This window comes from Rattus norvegicus, chromosome 3 (genome assembly GCF_036323735.1).
Source record: "Rattus norvegicus strain BN/NHsdMcwi chromosome 3, GRCr8, whole genome shotgun sequence".
Classification (NCBI taxonomy): Eukaryota; Metazoa; Chordata; class Mammalia; order Rodentia; family Muridae; genus Rattus; species Rattus norvegicus.
In genome coordinates, this window is record NC_086021.1 from 159,927,870 (window position 1) to 159,950,176 (window position 22,307).

Below are 22,307 nucleotides of genomic sequence, written 5' to 3' on the forward strand. Positions count from 1 at the left end.
CTTGTCCTCTCTCTGCAACCCTGTCTCTGTATAACTGTCCTGGTAAAACTGCCTGACTCTCCTCTCTTTCTCTGCACTGCTCTCTCTTAAGTAGCCTCTTTTGCCTCTCTCTTCTTGTGAGAGTTATGCATATCCTATTCTGTCAAATCTTTCTCTGATTTGTCACTTTGTCTGACACTCAGACATTATTTTCAAACTTAGTCCTTCCTTCTACAAACTACTTTTACCTTCATTGTTTGGGACTGAAGGTGTATACTAAGGTCATATCTCTGTTCCAACTAGAGGTGCTAAGGGCTGAGCCACATCACAGCTAGAAACAGGTTTTTCCAGGAAACAACCCAATCTTGGGGTTCACGGTGTGCTCAAATATCCTGCAATGGGCTTGGATTTGTTTGTTTTTCTGCAATTCTGGAGATGGAAGCCAGCACCTTATACATAGTAAGCATGAATTCTACCACCCCAGCCCTGGTAAGTTTCTGCTGTTTATATCCTTTCTTTTTGTAATGCAGTTGTAAGATATATGTGTTAGGAACCCATGAAGTCAGAAATGAAAGGGAGCCATCAAGGGCTCCATCCCCACACCTCCAGTAGGAGTTGGAACAGAGCAGAGGGACTCAGATGCATTCCAACTCTTCTTTCTGTCACACACACCTGATCTCTACTGCACCATAACTGAGAGCAGCCTGCTCCCGAGCATGCTACAAGCAAACATCTGCACCACAAACCTGAGGCTGCAGAAATTCCAGTCATCACTGTGGTTCCTCCTTGCCCTACCCAGAATCTGCCAGAGGTGTAGCAAGAGGTGTCCTTCACCCTTTCCCCCTGGGTTCCTACCTTGTGCGTCATGGCGGCATACAGCAGATAGCCTGCCTGTGTATGAACGAGTCCCTTGGGTGTCCCAGTGCTCCCAGACGTGTAGAGCATGAAGAGCATATCTTCACTGTTCATGCTTTCAGGGGTACACACAGGGGCCTCATTGGCCATCTCCTGGAAGGGACAGAAACGCATCACCAGGTCAAGGCACTAAGGCCCTGGACACTACCACTTCCCTAGCTGAAGTCAGGATTCTTAAAGTTACATTCTCTGTTAATTTCAAATGCAAAGACACAAAAAGATGGAGTGTGGCTGGTGGGGCAGCCTGATGTCTGGGCTCCTACTAGCATATGCGAAACTCTGGGCTCTACTTCCCGGGTGAGGCAAAGAAGGTAGGCATTTGGTGAGTATGGGGGCAGCGGGGAGGGAGGAGGGACGGGGGGTTGAGGGGGGAGCGGGAGCGGACCCTTTAAGAAATCCCACCTGAGAGCCTAACAATTCTGACCCAGGTGATCTACTAATAATCTCCTCACACTGGACACCAGGTGAGGTAAACCCACCTGCTCAAGGGGGATGTCCAGATTCCCCATGGGAACCTTGGTGTCCGTCCTGTGAGCCACTAGGACATGCTGCACTGTTGGGCAGTTCTTCACAGCTTCGTCCACTATTTTCTTCAGCTCCACCACACGCCCTCCCCGGAGTCCTTGGTTGAAGGTGATAACAACCTTGCACTTGGCTAAGGGAAACAACACGGACATATCTGATCAGTGTTAGACCTTCGCAGCCTGGCCTGACTTGGAGCTGTATATTCCAGGCCTAAGAACGTGGCAGAGGAAGGCCAATCAAGTAAAAGAAGCAACAGGAAAAAAAGCAAGGGTCTGCTTGCTGTGAAAGCCCGGGTGTCACATATAAATGAGTGCCCCATCTTTCCCCAACTCTGAAGATTGGAGGTGGTGTGGGGCGGGGGATTAAAATAATCTTGAGACTAAACTCTCCTGCCACAAGTTAACAACATAAAGACAGTTTCCCAGTCAGGCTCTTCCCCTCATCTGCCCCAGAAGCTTTTCCCATGTGAGGGATGGACATATTGTCTATTGTAACCACCTTGGCAGAGAAACACGAAGAGATAAAGACCAAGTTTCAAGGTTTTCACACCACCATCCCTGCCAATGACTGTAGGCCAAGGCCCTTCGCTGTCCAGAGAATAGAACTGCTGTCTCCAAGAGGGTGCCAGGAGTTGTGGTCCAACCTTGCTTTCGTGGGAGCACTCCCCCCGCCTCCATGGGAGCACTCACCTGTCAACATCCATTCTCTTCAAGGACCGAGGCAGGCTTTGCTCAGAATTCTCCCTGGAAATCCAAACTTCTACGGCCAAGCTAGCTGAGGCCCAAGGCAGAATGTAAGAGACACTACGGTACTGAGGGACTATGCGTCACACTACCTCAACGGGATAAACCAGCAGGATCCTATTTGTGACTAATTTCTGTCCGGGGGCAAGAGTCTAGAGTAAGTGTCTAGTGATACTGCCTGGAAGGGCTTCCTCCAACCCTGAGTGTTACGCTTTGAATTTCAAGGGTCTCCCACATGTTCCCAAGCTGGTGGTGATATTTCTAGAGGTTCAGAAAACTTCAGGAGGTACAACCTGGCTAGCGTGTGTTACCTGGGGCATGAAGGTTACATTCTACACACACACACACACACACACACACACACACACACACAGAGAGAGAGAGAGAGAGAGAGAGAGAGAGAGAGAGAGAGAGAGAATCTCTTTCTTGCTTTCTATCTGCTATGAGGTGAGTGATATTCCCCCTCCCTGTGGGCACAGAATCAATAGAGCCAAACAAAATGGACTGAACCCTCTGAAACCCTAACCCAAAACAAAATCTTCCTCACTTAATATGTTTTATGAGGTATTCGGTTACAATGACACAAAAATAACTAATACACCAGGGCCTTAAATCTCTGTATCAAGGGCCTATCGCACATCCAGGATCTGGGTGCTGGGAAGTTACCCCAGTTGTCTTCACCCAGCAGCGCTCAAGAGACAGCATATAAATAAGCAATGCACATGGCTACTCTCAGGTCTGCCCCATGGGTCATGCATGGCTGAAACGCTGGAGTTGGCTTTGGACTCCTCTTCCCAGCTCCATGGCCCACCGTTAATGGTGCTTCCCAGAATCACCTCCCAGATGACTGAAGACACAGGCTCTTCTTTGTGGACAATCAGGAAGAATGGCTGCAGGAGAAGTGCTCCTGACCCTCATAACCAGTACCTCTGCACTCCCACACTGTTTATTCAGAGGTCCTCTGATGCTGGGAGCATCCCCAGTACCCAGCTACCAAACAGCCGTATACTACAGCCACTCAGGGTCAGCTATGACTCCTCATCTCAGGGAATCTTAGCAGACATTAGTCACCATGGTCAAGAGCAGGAGAGGAAGGGGTAACCTGCTTAATGTTACAGCATCATGCCTGTGGAAAACTAGTTTCCTAAGTTGTGTGATTTGGGGTAAATCACTTAATTCTCTGTGTCTATTTCCTAGTCTAAAGGAAATCGTGGTCAAGTGTTTCCTCCTTTGTGACCTCCGTGGTCAAGTGGTATACTCCTTTGATACCAGAGCTTGGGAGGGGAAGGCAGGCTGATCTCTGAAAGTTGAAGCCAGGCTGGTGTATATAATGAGTTGCAGGACAGTCAGAGCTACATAGTAAGTAAGACCCTAACTAAAAAACAAAGTGAGGGGTGGGGGACAAAAGTCACCTTTTCATAAAGAAAAGACCAGGACCAGACTGGCACTGGCAAGTGAAGACTTGATATTTCTAGAACACCTCAATCCTTAGACAGTGGAGTCCTATTCACCTAGCACCGATTCTCAAAGCCTCTCAAAAATAGAAGGAAGGCATACTTCTAAGTTCATTTTATGAGGCCAACACTGTTTTCCTGCCAATGCCAGACAAAAACATTGAAAGAAACTGTAGAAGAATAAATATCCCTCCTGAACAATGGTGCCATGCTAGTCTCCAATCTGTACCCCACGGCAAGCAGGGCTTTCCCACAGGGAAGCAAGGCTAGTTCAGCAAGCAGAACCCGACAATATCACACACCACACTGACAGAATAAAGGAAAAGGCCTATGCTTCGACAAATGAAGAAAAAGCATTTGACAAACTCAACATCATCTACTCTAGAAACATAAAACAACAAAAGAGGAATCCAATGATGCATCCTCAACCTGACAAAACCTGACATCACAGCTGACTGAGAAAACCTAAAGTGTTCCCCCTGAGATCAGGACAAAGAGGAGCACCCCAGTTCACCCCACTACTAGGCAACATTGTCACAGGACTTCCAATCAGAGTCAGTCAAGAGTAGAAAGAAGCCTTCCCCCTGGCTGGCAGTGCGGAGGCTGCACGACGCCTGGAGTTACTGTAAAAGACGTTAACCAGCAGGGTTTCTTCAGAGCTCTGTCAGCCTTCCTCATAAAGTCCGGGAAGCTGAAATTCCCTGCGTGGGTGGACACTGTCAAGCTGACCACACAAAGAGCTTGCCCTCTATGATGAGAACTGGTTCTACACACGAGCAGCTTCCACAGCACGGCACCTGTACCTCCGTGGTGGTGCAGGGTTGATTCCATGACCAAGATCTACAGAGGACAGCAGAGAAACGGTGTCAGGCCCTGTCACTTTAGCAAAGGCTCTAAGAGTGTTGCTGGCCAGGTCCGCCATGCTCCTGGAGGGGCTGAAAATGGTGGAAAAGACCAAGATGGGGGCCACAAGCTAACACCACGGGGACAGAGAGATCCGGATAAGATTGCTGGACAGGCGGCAGCTGCCAACAAGAAGCGTTAGAACAGAATGATGGATTAATAAATTGCCTCATTCATTTAAAAAAAAAAGTAGAAATGAAGAAGTAATATTATCTCTACCCACGAAAGGCATGGTTCCGTAGGTAGAAAATCCTATAAATCCATTTTAAAACTGTGAAGGTTAATAAGTAATCAATAAATTTACAGGATATGAGAAAAATGGAAATTTCAGTTGCATTTGATGGGCAAAATGGTGTTCACTAAAAGACCAAGGTCAGTAAATTTCAAGGCCAGTGAGAAGACTATCTCACAAACCCAAGGGTGGAGATGTGTTAGCCTTAGCGCAATTCTAACACTAACACACACACACACACACACACACACACACACACAGACAGACAGACAGACAGACAGACAGAGAGACAGAGAGACAGAGAGACAGAGAGAGACAGAGACAGAAAAAGAGAAAGAGAGACAGAGAGATAGAGAGAAAGACAGAGACAGAGAGAGAAAGAGAGAGAGACAGAGAGAGAGAGAGAGAGATTCATTGTACTTTTCTTGAAATGACCAACTGCAAAAATACTAAGAAAAAAAAAAAAACAGGACAGATATACAAACTCAGTGGTTTCTAGAACCTGTGACCTTCCTTGAGGAACCTGCCCAGGGTCTGTATATGGGAAACAGAAGGCTCAAGCTATAAAGACAGTGGGCTACCACCCACCCACCCATTCATCCATCCATCCATCCACCCACTCACCCAGCCAGCTCTCTGACAACACTAAAACCAAGGACACACTGCTGCTTTTCTTCCTAGGATACTCAGACCCACCTACAGTCTGAAAGTCTGTTTTTAAAGCAGGGTATCTCTATGCAGCCCTGGCTGTCCTGGAACTCTCTATATAGACCATACTGTCCTCAAACTCACCGGGACCCACCTGCCTTTGCCTCCGGAGTGCTGGGATTAAAGGAGTGTACCACTATGCTCTGTAGGTCAGAAATTCTTACCAATGAACCACATGACCCTCAACTCCTACAGCCTTGTGGAGACAGGTATTCTCCACCCCTGAGTGCTGTTCCTTGGCAAAGCTGTTGAATCTCAGTACCTTTCAAGCCTCCTACACCACTGTGCCCTTTCACCAGCAGTGTGGCCCTGCCAGGCCTTCTAGGCCTCACACAGATGCATATTCAGATCTAGGCCTGTTCATTCACCATGAGCCTGCCCTGGTGGCACCAGTCATTTGTCTGTGCAACTTCTTTTTACTAGTAGTAGTAGTAGTAGTAGTAGTAGTAGTAGTAGTAATATATTAATTAATTTATTTATTTTATAGACTAGTTTATATATTTACATTTCAAATGTTATCCCCTTTCCTGGTTCCCCCCTCTCCTATACCTCTCCCCCTTCCTTTATGAGGATGCCCCCCCCAATCACTCCCACCTCAACACCCTGCCTTCCCCTTCACTGGGGAAACGAGCCTGAGTAGTGCTGTTAGTGTTGGCTGAGAGCCCGAGGTGTGGGACTCCTAAGCTCCTCCCATGCCCACCCATGCTCACCATCATTGATCCTCCCGGCCAAGGACTCTGCACTAAAGCCAGCAAAAACCACTGTGTGGATAGCTCCAATCCTGGCACAGGCCAGCATCGCTGCCACAGCCAGTGGGGACACAGGCATGTAGATGGCCACACGGTCCCCTCGGTGCACACCATGCCTCTTCAGCGTGTTGGCCAGGCGGCATGTGGTCTCCAGAAGCTCCCTACAGCATAGAAAAGAGAAGGCCATTAGAGACAGGGGAGAGACCCAGTACAGCACAATGGAGGATGGGACAAGTCACAGACTGCAGGCCCTGTCTCCCACCCCAGGGCAGAAGGGAAGGATTCACAGTTTGGCAAGACAGAAATGGTTTCAACGTAAGGACATCATGCACCATGTTGCTAAGGCCACCTCACAGCCATTTCAGTTTCCGAGAGGTCACGGTCCTAAGACTTCCAAAAACGCTGGCTTCCAAAAACAAACAAACAAAAAAGGCGGCTTTTTAAAGAAAGTCTTCTGGCAGGAGAAAAGGAGGCTCCTTCTATATCGACAGAAGTCAAGGGCAACAAGAAACCTTCCCCCTAGTTAGGGACTTAGACCTCAGTGGGCCAAGGGCCAACTTGGTGAAGCCACAGTGACTGTAAAGAGAAAACACCAGAAAGATGACTACCCTGCCTGTAACCCCCTGGGAAGAGTTTACAGGCAGAGGTCTGTGTTAGGCACGGTCAGTGCACAGATGACAGATCAGACACACACACACACACACACACACACACACACACACAGGCACAGGCACACACACCCACCCACACCCATACACACACGCACACACACACAGGCACAGGCACACAGGCGCACACACACACACACAGGCACACATGCACACACACACACAGGCACACAGGCGCACACACACACAGGCACACAGGCACAGGCACACAGGCACACACACACACAGGCACACAGGCACACTCAGGCACACACACAGGCACACACACATTCACACCTGCATGTACAGGGTATGCTGGGTTGGCTTGGAGTTCACTTAGGATCCTTAGCCCTTTATTAATCATAGCCCACGACACTGAACTCCAAGAATACCAGGAGTATAGGCTAGGAAAGTTACCACATTATGGAGGCAGAAGAGAAAAGCAAAGGTGGGACAGAGGTAAGTTTATGGTGCCCATCAAGGCTGTTTGAATGCCTTATCTCATTAAACATGGACATGTCTTTTCTATACATTTTTGTATTAATTAATTATTTAACTAACTCAAAAAGGCCCCTTTTTTCTGGGTTGAGGGAGGCTGCCACTGGTCACATTCCTGGCCTCTGAGCTGCACTAAGATGCTCTAAATAGGGCAAGCCAGGCCCAAGGAGGGACCCTGTTTCAAGGTCCTCAAAGCCCCTGAAAAGCATAGTTGCCATACACAGGGCTTCAAAAAAAACTAAGTTCAACAAAGAGGCCTCTGGGAAACCAGACCAGAATGAAAATACAGGCCCCCTTATTCCCCCGCACCCCCACCCCCATCTCAGGCAGAGCCTGAGCTCTTTGTTTCTTCCGAAGCCCTCTGCAAAGGAAGGCAAATGAGACTCGTGCACATCCACTCTGCGATTGGCCCAGCTGCTGGCCACTCCTGCCCAGCTCAGTCCAGTGCCCCTTCCATTCTTTCTCCCTGAAACTGTAAAGAGGACAAAGGTGGCATTCAGTGGTACCCAGTCTATCCTTCCCCTGAGTTAACAATGAAAGAACACTTCCCAGACCCAAGCCACAGACTCCAGGGCCCAGAAACACCCCTCCCACTGAGGGGCCGCCCACAGCTGAAAAAGCAGCTGTGATCAATAGTGCATGAGTAAGTAGGGCCCTCCCTTCAGCTCTGTTTTCACAGCCCTGGAGCTTATGCCCTGGGCAGTGCAGAGAGAGATGGAGGGAGCCTGTGCCTGCTGACCAGTCAGGTGTTGAAACCCAGCCCTTACCCTGCAGCCCTGGGGCAGCAGTTTAGAGAAAGAAGGACTATTTTTATAGCAAAGCCTTTCTATAGCAGACACAACCCTACTACAAGTTCTGTAATCAACTGACACTTGCCTAAAGTCACACAGTGTAAGTGTACCCCCACCCCACCCACAACCTGAGAGTCTCAGGCGAGTTCCGAAAAAGAAAGAGAGTTCAGAGGGAGGAGAGGAAGAAGCTGTTATCTATTTATTCATTTTTCTTTCAATCAAAGTTGTTGTTGTTGTTGGTGGTGGTGGTGGTGGTTGTTGATGCTTTGAGATAGGACCCCATAGCCCAGGCTAACCTGAAACTCTCCAAATAGCCTAGGCTAGACTGGAACTCACCACCTCCTGTCTCACCTCATGTGTGTTAGTATTGCAGGTGTGTGCAGCCATTTCCAGCTCAAGGCTGTTTTTCTTTTTTATGACTGTTATCAAAAGCGTCTTTCCCTCCTAGTCATTCCAGGATGCTAGCCCAAGGGAGGAAGATATTGCTTGGTGTGTGTTGTATTTAGGAAACAACAAACTGAGAATGAATGATCTGTCCATTCCCCACACTGACTTGGGCTCGCTATGTTCATGAAACAAACACTGAAAATCTCATCCTCTATAGCACCTGTCCCTTTAGAACGCGAGGTCTGCTTAGACACAGCTTTGAGTCCCATTCACTGCGTTAAGCTCAGCATCTATAATACGGCTAGGCCATAAAAGGTACTCAGCAAATATTGATCAAATGGATGAGCGGAGCAGGTGAACAGAAAATGAGAGCCACACAGGCCCAGGGTAAGCCACGCTCCCTGCAACTCACTGGCCCAATGTCTCTTTCTCCCCTCCAATCGGAGGGCCAGCTCCATGTCCTAAGCAATCACAGAAGGCCTTGGCTACAATCTCTAGGATTTAGTATTCCCTTCGGTGCACTCGAGAGAAGAAAGGATTTTAGTAAGACAGGAAATGCAACAAGATGAATCTTTCTCTCCCAACAAGGCACACCAGGTCCTGCACCCCGTCTTGAAGAAACAGCCCAGGGGCACAGTTGCTAAGCCTGATTCCTTGGTGATGAAATTCATTCACTCTGCTGCTGATAACCCTCAGAGAACGGAAGCCACAGAAATGGGCTGGGCAGGTTCATAAACCAAGTGTGCCATCATGAGATGTCACCACCAGAACCTTTAGCAAAGAGCTTTGATGAAAATATTGAGTCAATCTGGGCATGGTGGCAAATGCCTTTAATCCCAGCACTTGGGAGGCAGAGGCAGAGGCAGGTGGATCTTTGTGAGTTCAAGGCTCTCCTGCTTTACTCCAGGACAGTCAGGGCTGTTACACAGAGAAATCCAGGCTTGAAAAACAAAAGAGGGGGGGAGGGGGAGGGAGAGAAAGAGAGAGGGGGGAGGGAGAGGAGGAGGAGGAGGAGAAAAGAAGAGAAGAAAGAAAAAGAAAAAATACTGAGAGTCACATATCAACATGGAAAACTCCCAAAGCTGCTATTTGCCAGTGAAAGTTCGGGAAACAGATACACTTTTTTTGAGGTGTGTTGCACTGTGGTGAAGGAACTGACCTCACCCTTTATCCCTCAGAGGATATCTCCCTGGATACCCAGTAGTGTCTGAGCAAAGATGGGATCTATTGTGGAACAATGTCCTTTAGGCATAGTAACCATTACCCTGCTAACTGGAGCAGCTCTCAAGAGTGGCCCTGCGGGCTGGAGAGATGGCTCAGCCGTTAAAGGCTAGGCTCACAACCAAATATATAAGAGTGGCCCTGCTGCTCTCTCATAGAAGGGGGCAAAATCAGACCCTCACCAGGGACTCCAGCCCCTCCCTCCTGCACCACCCCACTTTCCCAGCTGTTTGCAATTCTGCCCTAGCTGCTTGCGATCTTGGAGGTGCTAAAAGTGTACAGAGTTTCAAAAGTAGTCACACAGGCTGAAGTGGCCCTTTTCAGTGATGCGACAGTTTGGGATGGAGGGGATCAACTCTGCTCCTGTAACAAACCCCTCTCCCAGGCTTCTGTAAGTAACTCTGATAAACTTAGTATTTCACCACGCTAGCCTGGAATAGAACTGTTGCTTTGCCCCACCTGCCATGAGTAAATATATCTACCCAAGAAAAGCTAACGTAACAAGATCCTACACGACTCCCCATACTTGGGAATAAATGACCTTATAAAAGAGTCCACCATTAAGGGACTGAGCCCCAACTATGACTGATGTCCCAAGCATCTTTAAAGATGTCCCATCGATGGCAACTATCGTCATTTCAGAAAATGGGCTAAGAGGTGGGAAAAGAGTGGATACACCTTGGCCAGTGAACTTCTGAGTGTTGGAAGTGTGCTACATTGAAACTAAAGCAGGATTTCGCTAACACCAGTAGAGCTTGCCTCAATGTCTGGAGTTCGGTAGTGATCACTGCCACATACATATACTCTGCCTTCCTGCAGTGTCCATTTACAGAGCTATGAGGTTAGCAAACCTGTCTGGGGCACCCACTTGTGACCAGATCCACTTGTGGCCAGGTGTGGTGGTGCACACCTTTAAACCTAGGGCTCAAGAGGCAGACACGCAAATCTCTGATCAGCCTGTTCTACAGATAGCCAGGGTTCCACAGACCCTGTCTTGGAAAGCCCCACCCCGACAAAGAATTCCATTTGCTGGCCTAGGTATCTACATCATAAACCTGAAGAGGACCTGGGAGAAGCTGCTGCTCACAGCTCCAGCTATTGCTGCCATTGAGAACCCTGCTGACGTCAGTGTCATCTCCTCCAGGAACACTGGTCAGCGAGCTGTGCTGAAGTTCGCTGCTGCCACAGGAGCCACTCCCATTGCTGGCCGCTTCACACCTGGGACCTCACTAACAGATCCAAGCAGCCTTCAGGGAGTCACGGCTTCTAGTGGTGACCGATCCCCGGGCTGACCACCAGCCCCTCACAGAGGCCTCTTAGGTCAACCTGCCCACCATTGCCCACCATTGCGCTGTGTAACACAGATTCTCCCCTGTGCTATGTGGACATTGCCATTCCGTGCAACAACAAGGGAGCTCACTCAGTAGGTCTGACGTGGTGGATGCTGGCCCGGGAAGTACTGCGCATGCGAGGAACCATTTCCCAGGAGCACCCAGGGGAGGTTATGCCTGATCTTTACTTCTACAGAGACTCAGAGGAGATTGAGGAGGAGCAGGCTGCTTCTGAGAAGGCTGTGACCAAGGAGGAATTCCAGGACGAATGGACCACACCAGATCCTGAGTTCACTGCTGCTCACCCTGAGGCGGCTGACTGGTCTGAGGGTGTGCAGGTACCCTCTGTGTCCTTCCAGCAGTTCCCAACGGGAGACTGGAGTGCATAGCAGCCACTGAGGACTGGTCAGCAGCTCCCACAGCGCAGGCCACTGAGTGGACTAGAGCCACCACTAAGTGGTCCTGAGCTGTTCTGCAGATGCCTGAGCGAAGGAAAAAAAGATGGAAGGAAAATAAAGTTCCTAAAAACTGCAAAAAAAAAAAAAAAAAAAAAAGAGTGAATACAGGCCATTCCATAAGTGCCTTTTTTCTCTACACTGGGTATTGCACCCTGGAGACCTCACACAAGTAAGACAATCCCTCTATCACTGACCTGCACACACAGTTAGCTTTATTTATTAGGACAGACTGTTTTAGAGATAAATTTGTACATTGCTCTGTGGCTGGAAGCCAGAGCCTTACACATGCTAGGCAAGCACTCTACCACTGGCATGCACTAGTAATCCTCTGATGACTCCTTAGCAGAGGCAGGCGCTCATGTGTCTCTTTCCCAGAAAGGAGAACATAAAATTCCAGTTTGTCCAATGTTCGTTGCAGGATCTGATCTTTGGCTCTGGGCAAATGCGACCCAAGGGTTTGTGGAGGCCCTGAGCAGCCCACTTGTTCTGGTCTCTAGCCAGTACAACAGCAGAAGCAGATCTAAGAAGAGTGCATGATCAACCACAAGACAGCTGCCGCCCTTTGGGGTCCAGACATTCACTGGGGCCCCAGGTTGAGAGAAGCCTAGGAGAAGGCAGGCCCACTTGTACAACCACACCTCCCACCTGCCATGTGCCAACCCTTCTCCTCCAGCCACACTTACTTCCCACTGTGAGCACAAGAAGCCTGTCCCTAGGCCAGCATGACTAGCGTCAGGCCCATCACCTCATAACACCTCAGTCTAAAAGGGCTGGTTCCCTCTCAGATTCTCATTTCCTTCCTGCATAATAAGAACAATAACTCACAACCGTAGTGTGACCTGTAGCCAAGATTGTTCCGAAGCCTTCGGATAGAAGAACTTTTGTAATAGCTTTCTGTTGCTAAAACAAAAATACCTGAGATAATCACCTTAGTAAAAGAAAAGGTTTGTTTTGGGTTCACACTTATTGTTTCATGACTATTGCTCTGGGCCTGCAGCGGAGACTCAGTACATCACAGTGACAGTATATGATGAAGTCTCTCATGTCAGGGTGACAGAGAGAGAGAGAGAGAGAGAGAGAGAACTAAAATCCCAATATCCCCTTCAAGAACACGCCCACACTGGCCTAAAGGCCTCCCAGTAGACTTTACCTCTTGAAGGGTCTGCTACCTTTTAGCACCACACGCTGCACACAGTCAGCAGATGAGTCTCTCAGGGTGGCAGGGGTAGGGGGTGGGGTGGGGAACAACATTCAAGACTTCCACTGCCAAACAATCTGTGGCCTCTGAACTCTCTCTCTCTCTCTCCATAAAAGGAAACTGAGTTACATGAAAGTTAAGCTGTTGTTTTTTCTCAGAACCATTCAACCAAATAAATCGGGGCAGGATGTGAGCCCAAGCATGAGCTCTAAAAGCCTGGCGCCTACCCAGCTCCCCTCATGAACCCGAGTGTCACAATAACTTCCTTTCTTCCTGATATAAAGTGTCCCCCAAATCATGATTTCCCCCACCTGCATATTAATGTTATTACCATTCCCTTTGAGCTTTTAAATGTCTATTTGTTTTAAAGAGGACTAGGCTGAGTGGAGCCAGCCTATGCTCAGCATGTGTGAGCATTGAGTTCCATTCCCCAGTGCGGAGGGAGGGAGGGAACCAGAAGCTGACTTGTTCTAAGGGAGAGTTAGGGACTAAAGAGGAAGCTCAGCAGTTAAAGGCACATACTGGTTCTGCACAGAACGCAAGTCCAGGTCCCTGTACCCGCACAGGGCCATCACACTTGTGACTTCGGTTCCACAGGGAATCCAAAGCCTCTACAGTCTCTGGGCAGGCACCTCGACTCACAAGTACATGCATGCAGAGACACACACAATGCTCGTTTAAAAATAGTCTCTCTGAAGCTAGGGAGGTTAGGGAAAGAATGGATTAAAGTCTACCACCTTGGAAGCTAGATTTCTTTGTATCAACAGAATGGAGAAGAGGGACTAGGGGAGAAGCACCACACTCAGCTCCTTCTGCCTCTGGGATTCCTGGGATTGCCCCCGCCATCTCCAGGTCACATCCTACATCCCTGACCAAAGCCAGCAGGCTGTGGACCAAAAATATACCCCTGCAGGACAGAAGTATCCAGTCAGACCTGAAAAAGACTGCTCTTGCTAGGGACTGATTTCCTCTCGCTAACCTGTTTATGGAAAAATAGTTCACTTCCTTTCTGGCACAAAGCACAGCTCGCACATCCCAGAGGAGGCAAGTGCTAAAGCAGTAAGCACTCAGGAGGTTCCAGAAGGCTGGAAGCCCAGTGATCTGTTAGGATCCCAGTGTGGAAGCCAGCACAAACAGCTGGGCCTGGCGGAACACTTCGCCCTGGCCTGCAGACTTGTTTACTGCTCCAAAACCACACAGGGAGTCCTTTTCTTAGTGGTTTCCTAGTGAAACGTGAACCGGGAATGTAGCTATTAACTTTCTAAAACCATTCACTTTTCCCGGTGATAAAAAAAAAAAAAAAAAGTGACAAACAAAAACAAAACAAACAAACCCACAGGGTGTCTCCGGTTGCACGTTTGGACAGCTCCCATGCCACCTGGTGAGGGTCTAGCAATCACTCTGCACAAGTCCTTCTGGCAAGACAGAGAAGCTGAGGACCCACAGAAAGTTCCAGACTAGGCACAAGCTGGGAGTCATTCTCTTCTGAGGCTTCCCTGTGGGGCCACAGAGCACTGCAGTTTGACACTCAGAAAATGGTCTCTGGGAAATATTGATTCCAGCAGACATGGTCACCAGAACGACACTCCAGGAGTCAAATCTAGGTTGAGTGCTTTCCCTGCTTCTTGGAGCAGCTTGGGGAAACATTTCATTAGGAGAAGGAGAGACAGCTCCTACGACCCGGTCATGCTGGCAAGTGTTCAAAAGCAGCTTTTCTGGGAAAGCAGTCCCATAGCATGCGCTAGTAATTGCAGTGTAAATCTTGCATCCGTGGCTGATTTCAAACCCCTCGGTAAGGCTCCCTAAATAGGTATTGAAAACTGAGTGTGGAGTCAATGACACGGACACCTCAGCAAACTTGCTTTGCTGCCACTGGCAACCCCTCAAAACAGCCTGTGTCCTCCGACCTCCCTGAGAATGTCTTTAAAAATAACTTTAACTAAGCTTTATCCCTTCATTTAAAAAAAACCTCGTCAGTCCTGACATAATTTCTATTTAATATCTGGGAGGTAGGGAGGAGCAACTGCAAGCCTCTTCTTCCAGTTCTGTCCTGTTCCTGGCCTTCTCACCCTCGATTTCAGATGACAGTGAGTTCTGTGGAATCTAAGAGGTCTGGCCCCACTGCGCTTTGAAATACAGGTTCAAAGGCAGAGAGCACACTGACACAGTTCCCTCGGGTAGCCTTGCCACTTTGGTCAAGTAGCTCATCCTGGCTGAGAGGCTAGTGCTAGCCCATGAATGCTGCAACTTTCACCAGGCCTGGTGCCCTTTCTGCAGGTTCAAGGCAATTTGCCCAAAGCATTTCCGTGTGTGCCAGAAGCTCCAACAACCTCACAGGAAGCAACAGAAGCGTCCACCTCCTAACCAAAGACTCAGATCTCCTCTCCAGGCTTTACACCGTCTCCCAGCACTCTGGTGCCACGAACCCTGCTCCTACCCAACTGCCTGCTTGTCTTCCGGGACGTAGGTAATGAGAAAGGCAGTATCTGTCAGTGAGCAGGGCACTGCACACACACGGATGCTAACTGACGTGTGGTCATAGGTTAATTACTTTTTTCACTGCTGAGATGAAATATCCAAGAAGAGGCAGCTCAGAGATGGCAGCGTTTCTGTGTTTGTTTCACAGTCCTAACAGGAAAAGCATGAGAGGCAGGAGCCAGAGGAAGGTAGAGGTGCACTGCATCTGCAGTGAGGAAGCAGAGAGACAGAAATGTGGTATGCAGCTCCTATTCTCTTGATAGTCAGTCTGGACCCCCAGTCTATGCAACATGTCTCCTACAGTTGGAGGGGGGCAGGTCTTCCCACTTCTGTTAACATAATCCACAAACTCCCTTACAGACAAATCCAATTCTGGGTCCTGTCAAGTTGACAACCAACACTAAGCATGGCACAGGCAGGGCGTCTCTGGGCTGTGGAGCTGCCCCTGTGAAAGGCAACAGGACAGCAGACAGAATTCTTTTTCTATACCTCTGCAGAGGCCAAGCTGAGTGCAAACCTAATAATGGCTTTTTCAGCTGTATGAAATTCCCAGCGCCAGAAGCTCTCTGGGGAGTCAGAACTTTGACCTTGAATAGTGACCTGAGGTCATCCACATCAGCTTCTGCTCAGACACAGCGGGGGTGGAGAGACCACAGGGTACAACCAACAGGAAGAGGGCTACAGACTGGACACAAAAGAGATAAGAGACTTCAGGAGGACAGAGGACTGGGTGGCAGAACTCTCACAGTCTGTCCTCACCATCCCAAGGCTGTACTCTACAGCATGGCATGCTGTGCCCACACCCCCCAACCCCCACCCCACCCCACTCCCTCACCCCACCCCTACCACATAAGAAAAGGGCAAGGGTGAGGCAGTGAAAATGTCCTGGACAGGAGCATAGGCTGCAGCAGAGGGGAGGGGGGAGGAGACCAGTTTCACATTTCTAGGTAGCAAGAAGTCTGTCTGATCCACCAGTCTGCTGTCCTAAAAGGGACCCTGCTGCTGCGGGCCACAGGAAGCCACAGCTGCATACAGCAAAACTGTGAGTCAGTCTAACGCCTACCCTATAGTCTAGAGGCTACAGAAGTAGGAAGAAAAACAAAACAGGAACAAGGAAGCTCTCCACTTCAGGTTTCTCAAGCAGAGGCCGAGGCTATGCCACTCCCCTTAGAAAATGAATCTCTTCTCTCTCCCTCAGTTGAAGCTTTCCTGCAAGCTGTCTGCCCCCACGTGTTCTTGCTTAGCAGAAGAGAGGTCACAAAGAGGAGACTCGGCTGAAGGGAGGTGTTTGTTTCTGTGTGCTCCTCAGGTTGAAGCTTAACCAGGTTTGCACAGATAGAAACCCCAAAAAAGTTCCATCAAAGAGGTTTCCTGAGACATAAATAAACTTTCTTAGCAGTCCAGAGATCCTTCCATCTAAAGTGTAAACTTCCCAGACCCTTAGTGCGCCCACAAGAATGGCAAACAAATGCGGCTAGAAAAGTCAAAACCTCTTCCAGCCTTAAGATGATGTCTCTGAGTTTCCTGTGAGAAGCGAAGGTCCGAAGGCAAGGTTTAAAGTAAGTGTATTTGAGACTGGAGAGATGGCTCAGAGGTTAGGGCTGCATAGCACACTTGCTGAGGAACAAGTTCCCTTCCCAGAACTCACCCAGCAACTCAGGACTAACTGCACCTCCAGTCCCAGGGCATCCAGTGCCCTCTTGTGACATTCATGAGCTCACGCATACATAGTGAAGATACACTCTGTCTTTCTGTGTGTGTGTGTCTCTCTCTGTCTCTTTCTCTTACACACACACACACACACACACACACACACACACACACACACACACCAGCAGCACACTCAGCGCTCATCTTACTTGGGAGAATGACTCCACTTTGCAGATGAGAAAACTCCAGTCAGAGGGGTGATGCATGTTTGATCACACATAGCTGAGGAGAAGGGAGACCATGGAGCAGGCCCACTGAAGACCTTGGCACAGGATTACCTGTTCAGACCCCTCCAAAGACTGTCTTCCTCTGCTTCTCAACCCAAACCTTCCCAGGACCTCCCCAACGGATGTCCAAAGGGTGACTTCCTGTTTCCTGTCATTTCAACCCAAAGAGAACAGCCCCTTCTTCTCACATTGGAAGACACTCAGGGTCCAGGACAGAAGTAGGTTCCTAAGGAAGGGGATCCAGCTCAATGTTCCCCCACCTCCATGCTGACTTTATTATGTGGTATAGGCCATCCCTGACAAATGTATAAGGGGAGCCCCACCCCACCCCCACAGTCTAGACCCCATTCTTCACTTCCCTGTGGTTGTACAGGGAACAACAACATGGCTGCTCTGGCAAGAAATTACACCAAAGACCTTTAGGTCTGTGTGGTTCTGCTGGAATGACACATCTTGAATCCCAAACAATGAAGGTAAGTTTGTTACCTTTGTAGAAGGAAGTTAGTTTGTAGAAAGAAGCAGCCATGTTTGAAAGTGATATCTAATTGAGAAGTAGACAAAGTGATGAATCAGGGAAAGATTTGACAGAATGAAGAAGGACCAATAAGAAGAAAAGAGGGGTACTGGGGGCCAACGAATATAAGCAAAGCATAATGCTATTCATATAAGAAAATGGCACAATGAAACCCATTATTTTGTACACTGAAAAGGAAAAGCCGATTGTAGGGCCAGTCATGTGGGCTCTGGCTCAAAGTCAGACCTCCGCAGTGAGCCCAGGAGAAGAACTGCTATCAATTCAGACCTGGTGCTTTCTCCTGACGTCATGCTTGGACACTGCAGAGCCTCAGTCAGTTGCCTGACTTATGCCCTCCCCAGCCTAGAAGTCTGGGCTGAAACCCTCAAGCATGGCAGGGAGGACCCTACCAACCAGACAGGCAGAACCAAAACCTCATCAGTCTGACCACAGATGCACTGTGTTTCTCCACATGTACCAGGAGTCCACCTGAGGTATGCAGGGTTGTCATGTGAAAGGCACCCAGGGGGTGAGAAGGGGAGTGGCCCAGGTGCCATCTGCCCACCTGCCCTCAAGAAGAAACTGATTATCCATGCCCGACCTGATGGCTTCCCTCAACCACTGTCCACAAGTATAAGAGAGCCTCAGCCTACCACTTCCCTATGGTCACACAGCCTACTTGCTTAGAGTAGACATAGGGCATCCGATCTGAACTCCAACCCCAGGTGCCTCTGGCAGAGTGTCCCAGGGAACTGGATCCACTGGTCTCATTACTCACAGCTCTGAGTTTATGGCCATATGCGAAAGGCCAGGCAAAGTGGGTCATATAGGCCGAGGTGCAGAATACATGGCCCTGAAGGACACAGGTATGTCTACCCACAGGCAAAGGCTAATAAGTCAATCAGGGCATGTATTCTTAAAGGACGACGCCAACACAGAAAGCAAATCTGTACCTACCCACACTGTGGGGAATGACTTAGAAGGCATGTGAGTGGGAGTGTGTGCATGTGTGTGTTTGCCTGCACACAGGTCACACTGTGGTGAGTCTCTTGAGTTCCCAGGATAGGGGTGTTGTTCGGGGCTGAACCTCAAATTACTAGGTAAAGGTGTTGTTAGCTCACCAAACCAGATTATTCAGAAATATTACTCAGAAATACGCTTGTTGAGAGAGCTTAGTAGACCCGGTGGTAAGAGGCACTGGCCCCTGAGGAAGGTAGCACATTAATGTCCCTCCATGACTAGGTAAATCCCAGACCAGATGCTGACATGGCTCCTTCCAACAGGTTTCATCCCAGGATCCATCAAGCCCCAGAAACAACTGCTGACATGGCCCTTAGCACTTGATGTGGGTTCACGACCCTGAACTTGCTAATTCGGGGTTAAGCTGTGACTCCACCCACACAAGGCATTTCCTCATAAACATCATCATCTTTCTGAGTCTGTCTCCTTATCTGTAAGATTTGATTAAAGACTCTATCAGAAAAAAAATTGATCAGCAGTACTTGGGAAGCTAGACAGAAGAACTGATAACTCAAAAGGAACAAAACAGTATGTCAAAATACATGAGCCTTTGCACTGGAATCAGCAAGTGGGTTCACTGCAGGTAAATTTCCTATCAAAATAGAAAACGAGCACATACTATCTATCCCCTGGTTGATCACACACATGTTGGAGAGCTTGTACAAGTTTGAAGTGTGACTGTGACCTATCCCCCAGAGACTCGTGTGTTTGAACAACAGTACCAGCTGTTTCCTAGCAACGGGTACTGTTTAGAAACATTAGAAGGGAGAGCCTCGTTGGAGGAAGTGGGTCACTCAGGAGCAGGTCCTAGAGGTCCTAGTCTGGCCCAGCTTCCTTCAGGAACTCTTTCTGCCTCCTGGTGACACACAAGGTGACCAACGGTCTCACACACTCCAGCCACCACAGAACAGCCCGCCAGATTCTTTCACCCGTATGACAGCTGGTACACCCTCAAACTGTGAGCCAAAAGGAAGCCCCTCCTCCCCTCATTTGCTACTAATCAGATATTTGGCAGTGATGATTTTTAAAAAATAGCTAATACAGTATTGATATTACAACACAACTTACTTGGAAATGCTCCGGAAAATAGTATGGATACACAGACAAGGGGTGACGATATCACATCACAAAACAAATACCGTAAAAATTGGTGGTAAGTAGAAGGCTGTGCTGTTTCAAGTTCTCCAGAGCAAAATGTTGAAAATAATAATAATTAACATTTTTAAGATTTATTTATTTATTATATATAAGTACACTGTAGCTGTCTTCAGACACACCAGCAGAGGGCATTGGATCTCATTACAGATGGTTGTGAGCCACCATGTGGTTGCTGGGAATTGAACTCAGGACCTCTGGAAGAGCAGTCAGTGCTCTCAACCGCTGAGCCATCTCTCCCACCCCAGTAATTAACATTATTATTCTTATCTAATCAAATCATAGTCTTCAAATTAATTCTGTCATGGTGGTTTGAACAATTGCCCTGGTCAGCTGTTGATCGTGAATGTCGCTAGCTATTGTCGGTATCTTTGCAGTTCAGTGCGTATGCTCAGCTCAGTCACCTAGGCCAACCCTGGAAACGCATTTTCACTTCGCAGACAACCCCTCTATACAGAGAGGGAACGGTGCCAGACCATCAGCCAGGAGGATATTCTGAACCAATGAGGACCATAGGAAAGAAACAGGGCAAAGGTCACTGGTGCCAGTCTGCTCCCAATGCAGAGATCCTCTATACAGTCACCTGAAACTTCCAGGTCCTCTTTACAGGCAGATATCCAGGCCAATGTAAGCTTCCCGGAACCAGAAAAACACACTCATCATTGCCTGTAACGACTATAACCCCTCGGGGTCTGTCTGGCTTCCTTTGCAGCACTGAGTACTACAGTTAGGGCCCACGACTTCACCGCATGGTCATATCCGCCCTTGTATTTTCTGTGTATGATCTCGGGGTGAGTTGCTTGTGCATGTTTGTTGAGACGGGCTTTCTAGGTAACACATAGTGGCCTTGCACTTGCCATCTCCCAGTCTTCTACTACAGGTGTGCACCACCATGCCTGGCCACGACAAGTTTCTTTAAATGCTCAGGGATATAGTGCAGCTCAGTGGCAGAGCACTTGCCTGGGACAATCAAATGTCCTGAATTTGATCCCTAGTGGGGGGGGGGGGAGGAAAGGAAGGAAGAAGGAGGAGGAGGAGGAGGAGGAGGAGGAGGAGGAGGAGGAGGAGGAGGAGGACGACGACGACGACGACGACGACGACGACGACGACGACAACAACAAGTAGAGTCTAGAGCTTAACCTTTGAGTCTAGAGGGCTTGTGGCTGCCCCACAGGGGAAAGAAATCCCTTTATTTCAGAGGTACTATGCAATCTATCTGTCTACTGATATGCATGTAGCAAATCAAACACCTAAAATGCCCAGGGAAGGGCTAATTAATGACCTTCATACACTTGGTTTAGTTACAGAGTGTGTGTAACACTTTGCTCAGCAGCAGACACAGCCATCCAGTTCTAAGCCATCAGAGACCTACCAAAGCACAGTAAACTAGTTCTGCACATTTGTAGAGGGGCAGCTTAGTAGATACATCCTTTGTAGTCAGAAATGTGGCTGTGTGGCTGGGAGCTACTCCACTCCCATCAACCTCAGGTCTCTCTTGACTTTAATGAGTTGGCTGCAGTCCTGAGCATTCTATGTGGTTAACCTTTAAACCTTCAACCATATATACAGCCATACAGCCATACAGCCATACAGCCCTACAGCCTGGACTACCAAATAACGCTGTGTCCGGCCACAGGGCATCCCTAGTGGCCTCCTACCAACACCTGGGTTTTTAGCTCATCTGGGGTGCGGAGGGAGGGAAACACCAGTTCTTCGGGCAGATTCGGAGCAGGACCCCAGCTGTCTAGTTAATGCCTCTGCCCTGCCACATGTGGCATTTGTCTTTCAATGAATGACAGTGTGCAAGCAGCTGCCCCCTTTTAAAAGGGTGTATACTGATGTGCACACGGAGGTCGACCTGAAATCTTTACAAAGCAGCTGACCTAGCCAATTCCCACAAGCAGCATTCCTCAAGTTCCCTTATACGGAAGCCATGTGGGCATCCCCTCATCCAGGCTCCAGCAGTAAGATGCCGTTGGTTTGGGGCCACATGGGGGATGAAGCCAGATGGCAAAGTATGCTACAGCCCTCTAGCCTGGAAGGCTCTGCGGTATGCCACAGGGCTGGTAGGGCGGGTAGATGCAGCACTAGTGGCCCAGTAACACCACCAGTTACTGCAAAGGATTAAAGATATCGCCTCGGGACTGGAGAATTGGCTCAGTGGTTAAGAGTGGGTACTGTTCTTGCCAAAGAGTCCAGGTCCTAACATTCACATCAGGTGAACCACAATCACCTACTTCTACCTCTGGCTCTAGGGCATCCAATACCCTCTTCTGGACTCTGTGGGGACCTGCACTCTCATGCACACACCTACACACTCATGCACACACCTACACACTCATGCACACGCCTACGCACGTATGCACATGATTAAAAAAATAATTAAAATATCCACTTTTTAAGTCACCTTGCTTGCTACAGCCTAAGAATGGGATACCAGGATTGAGTTTGGGCTGGAATAAAA

At 48.7% G+C, this 22,307-nt stretch overlaps 1 protein-coding gene and 1 long non-coding RNA gene across 2 annotated transcripts in view; one reads left to right on the forward strand and one right to left on the reverse strand.

Moving 5' to 3' along the window:
* Acss1 (acyl-CoA synthetase short-chain family member 1) overlaps positions 1-22,307 on the reverse strand; it is a 49,940-nt gene that overhangs the window by 17,061 nt on the left and 10,572 nt on the right. Inside the window, 3 exon segments of the mRNA NM_001106524.1 lie at positions 835-987; positions 1,374-1,549; positions 6,170-6,369. Coding sequence (NP_001099994.1) covers positions 835-987; positions 1,374-1,549; positions 6,170-6,369 — 529 coding nt within the window.
* The window catches only part of LOC102547396 (uncharacterized), a 33,606-nt gene continuing 30,601 nt past the window's right edge, over positions 19,303-22,307 (forward strand). Inside the window, exon 1 of the long non-coding RNA XR_005502640.2 lies at positions 19,303-19,841. This is a non-coding gene — a long non-coding RNA (uncharacterized LOC102547396). The remainder of the gene's footprint in view (positions 19,842-22,307) is intronic.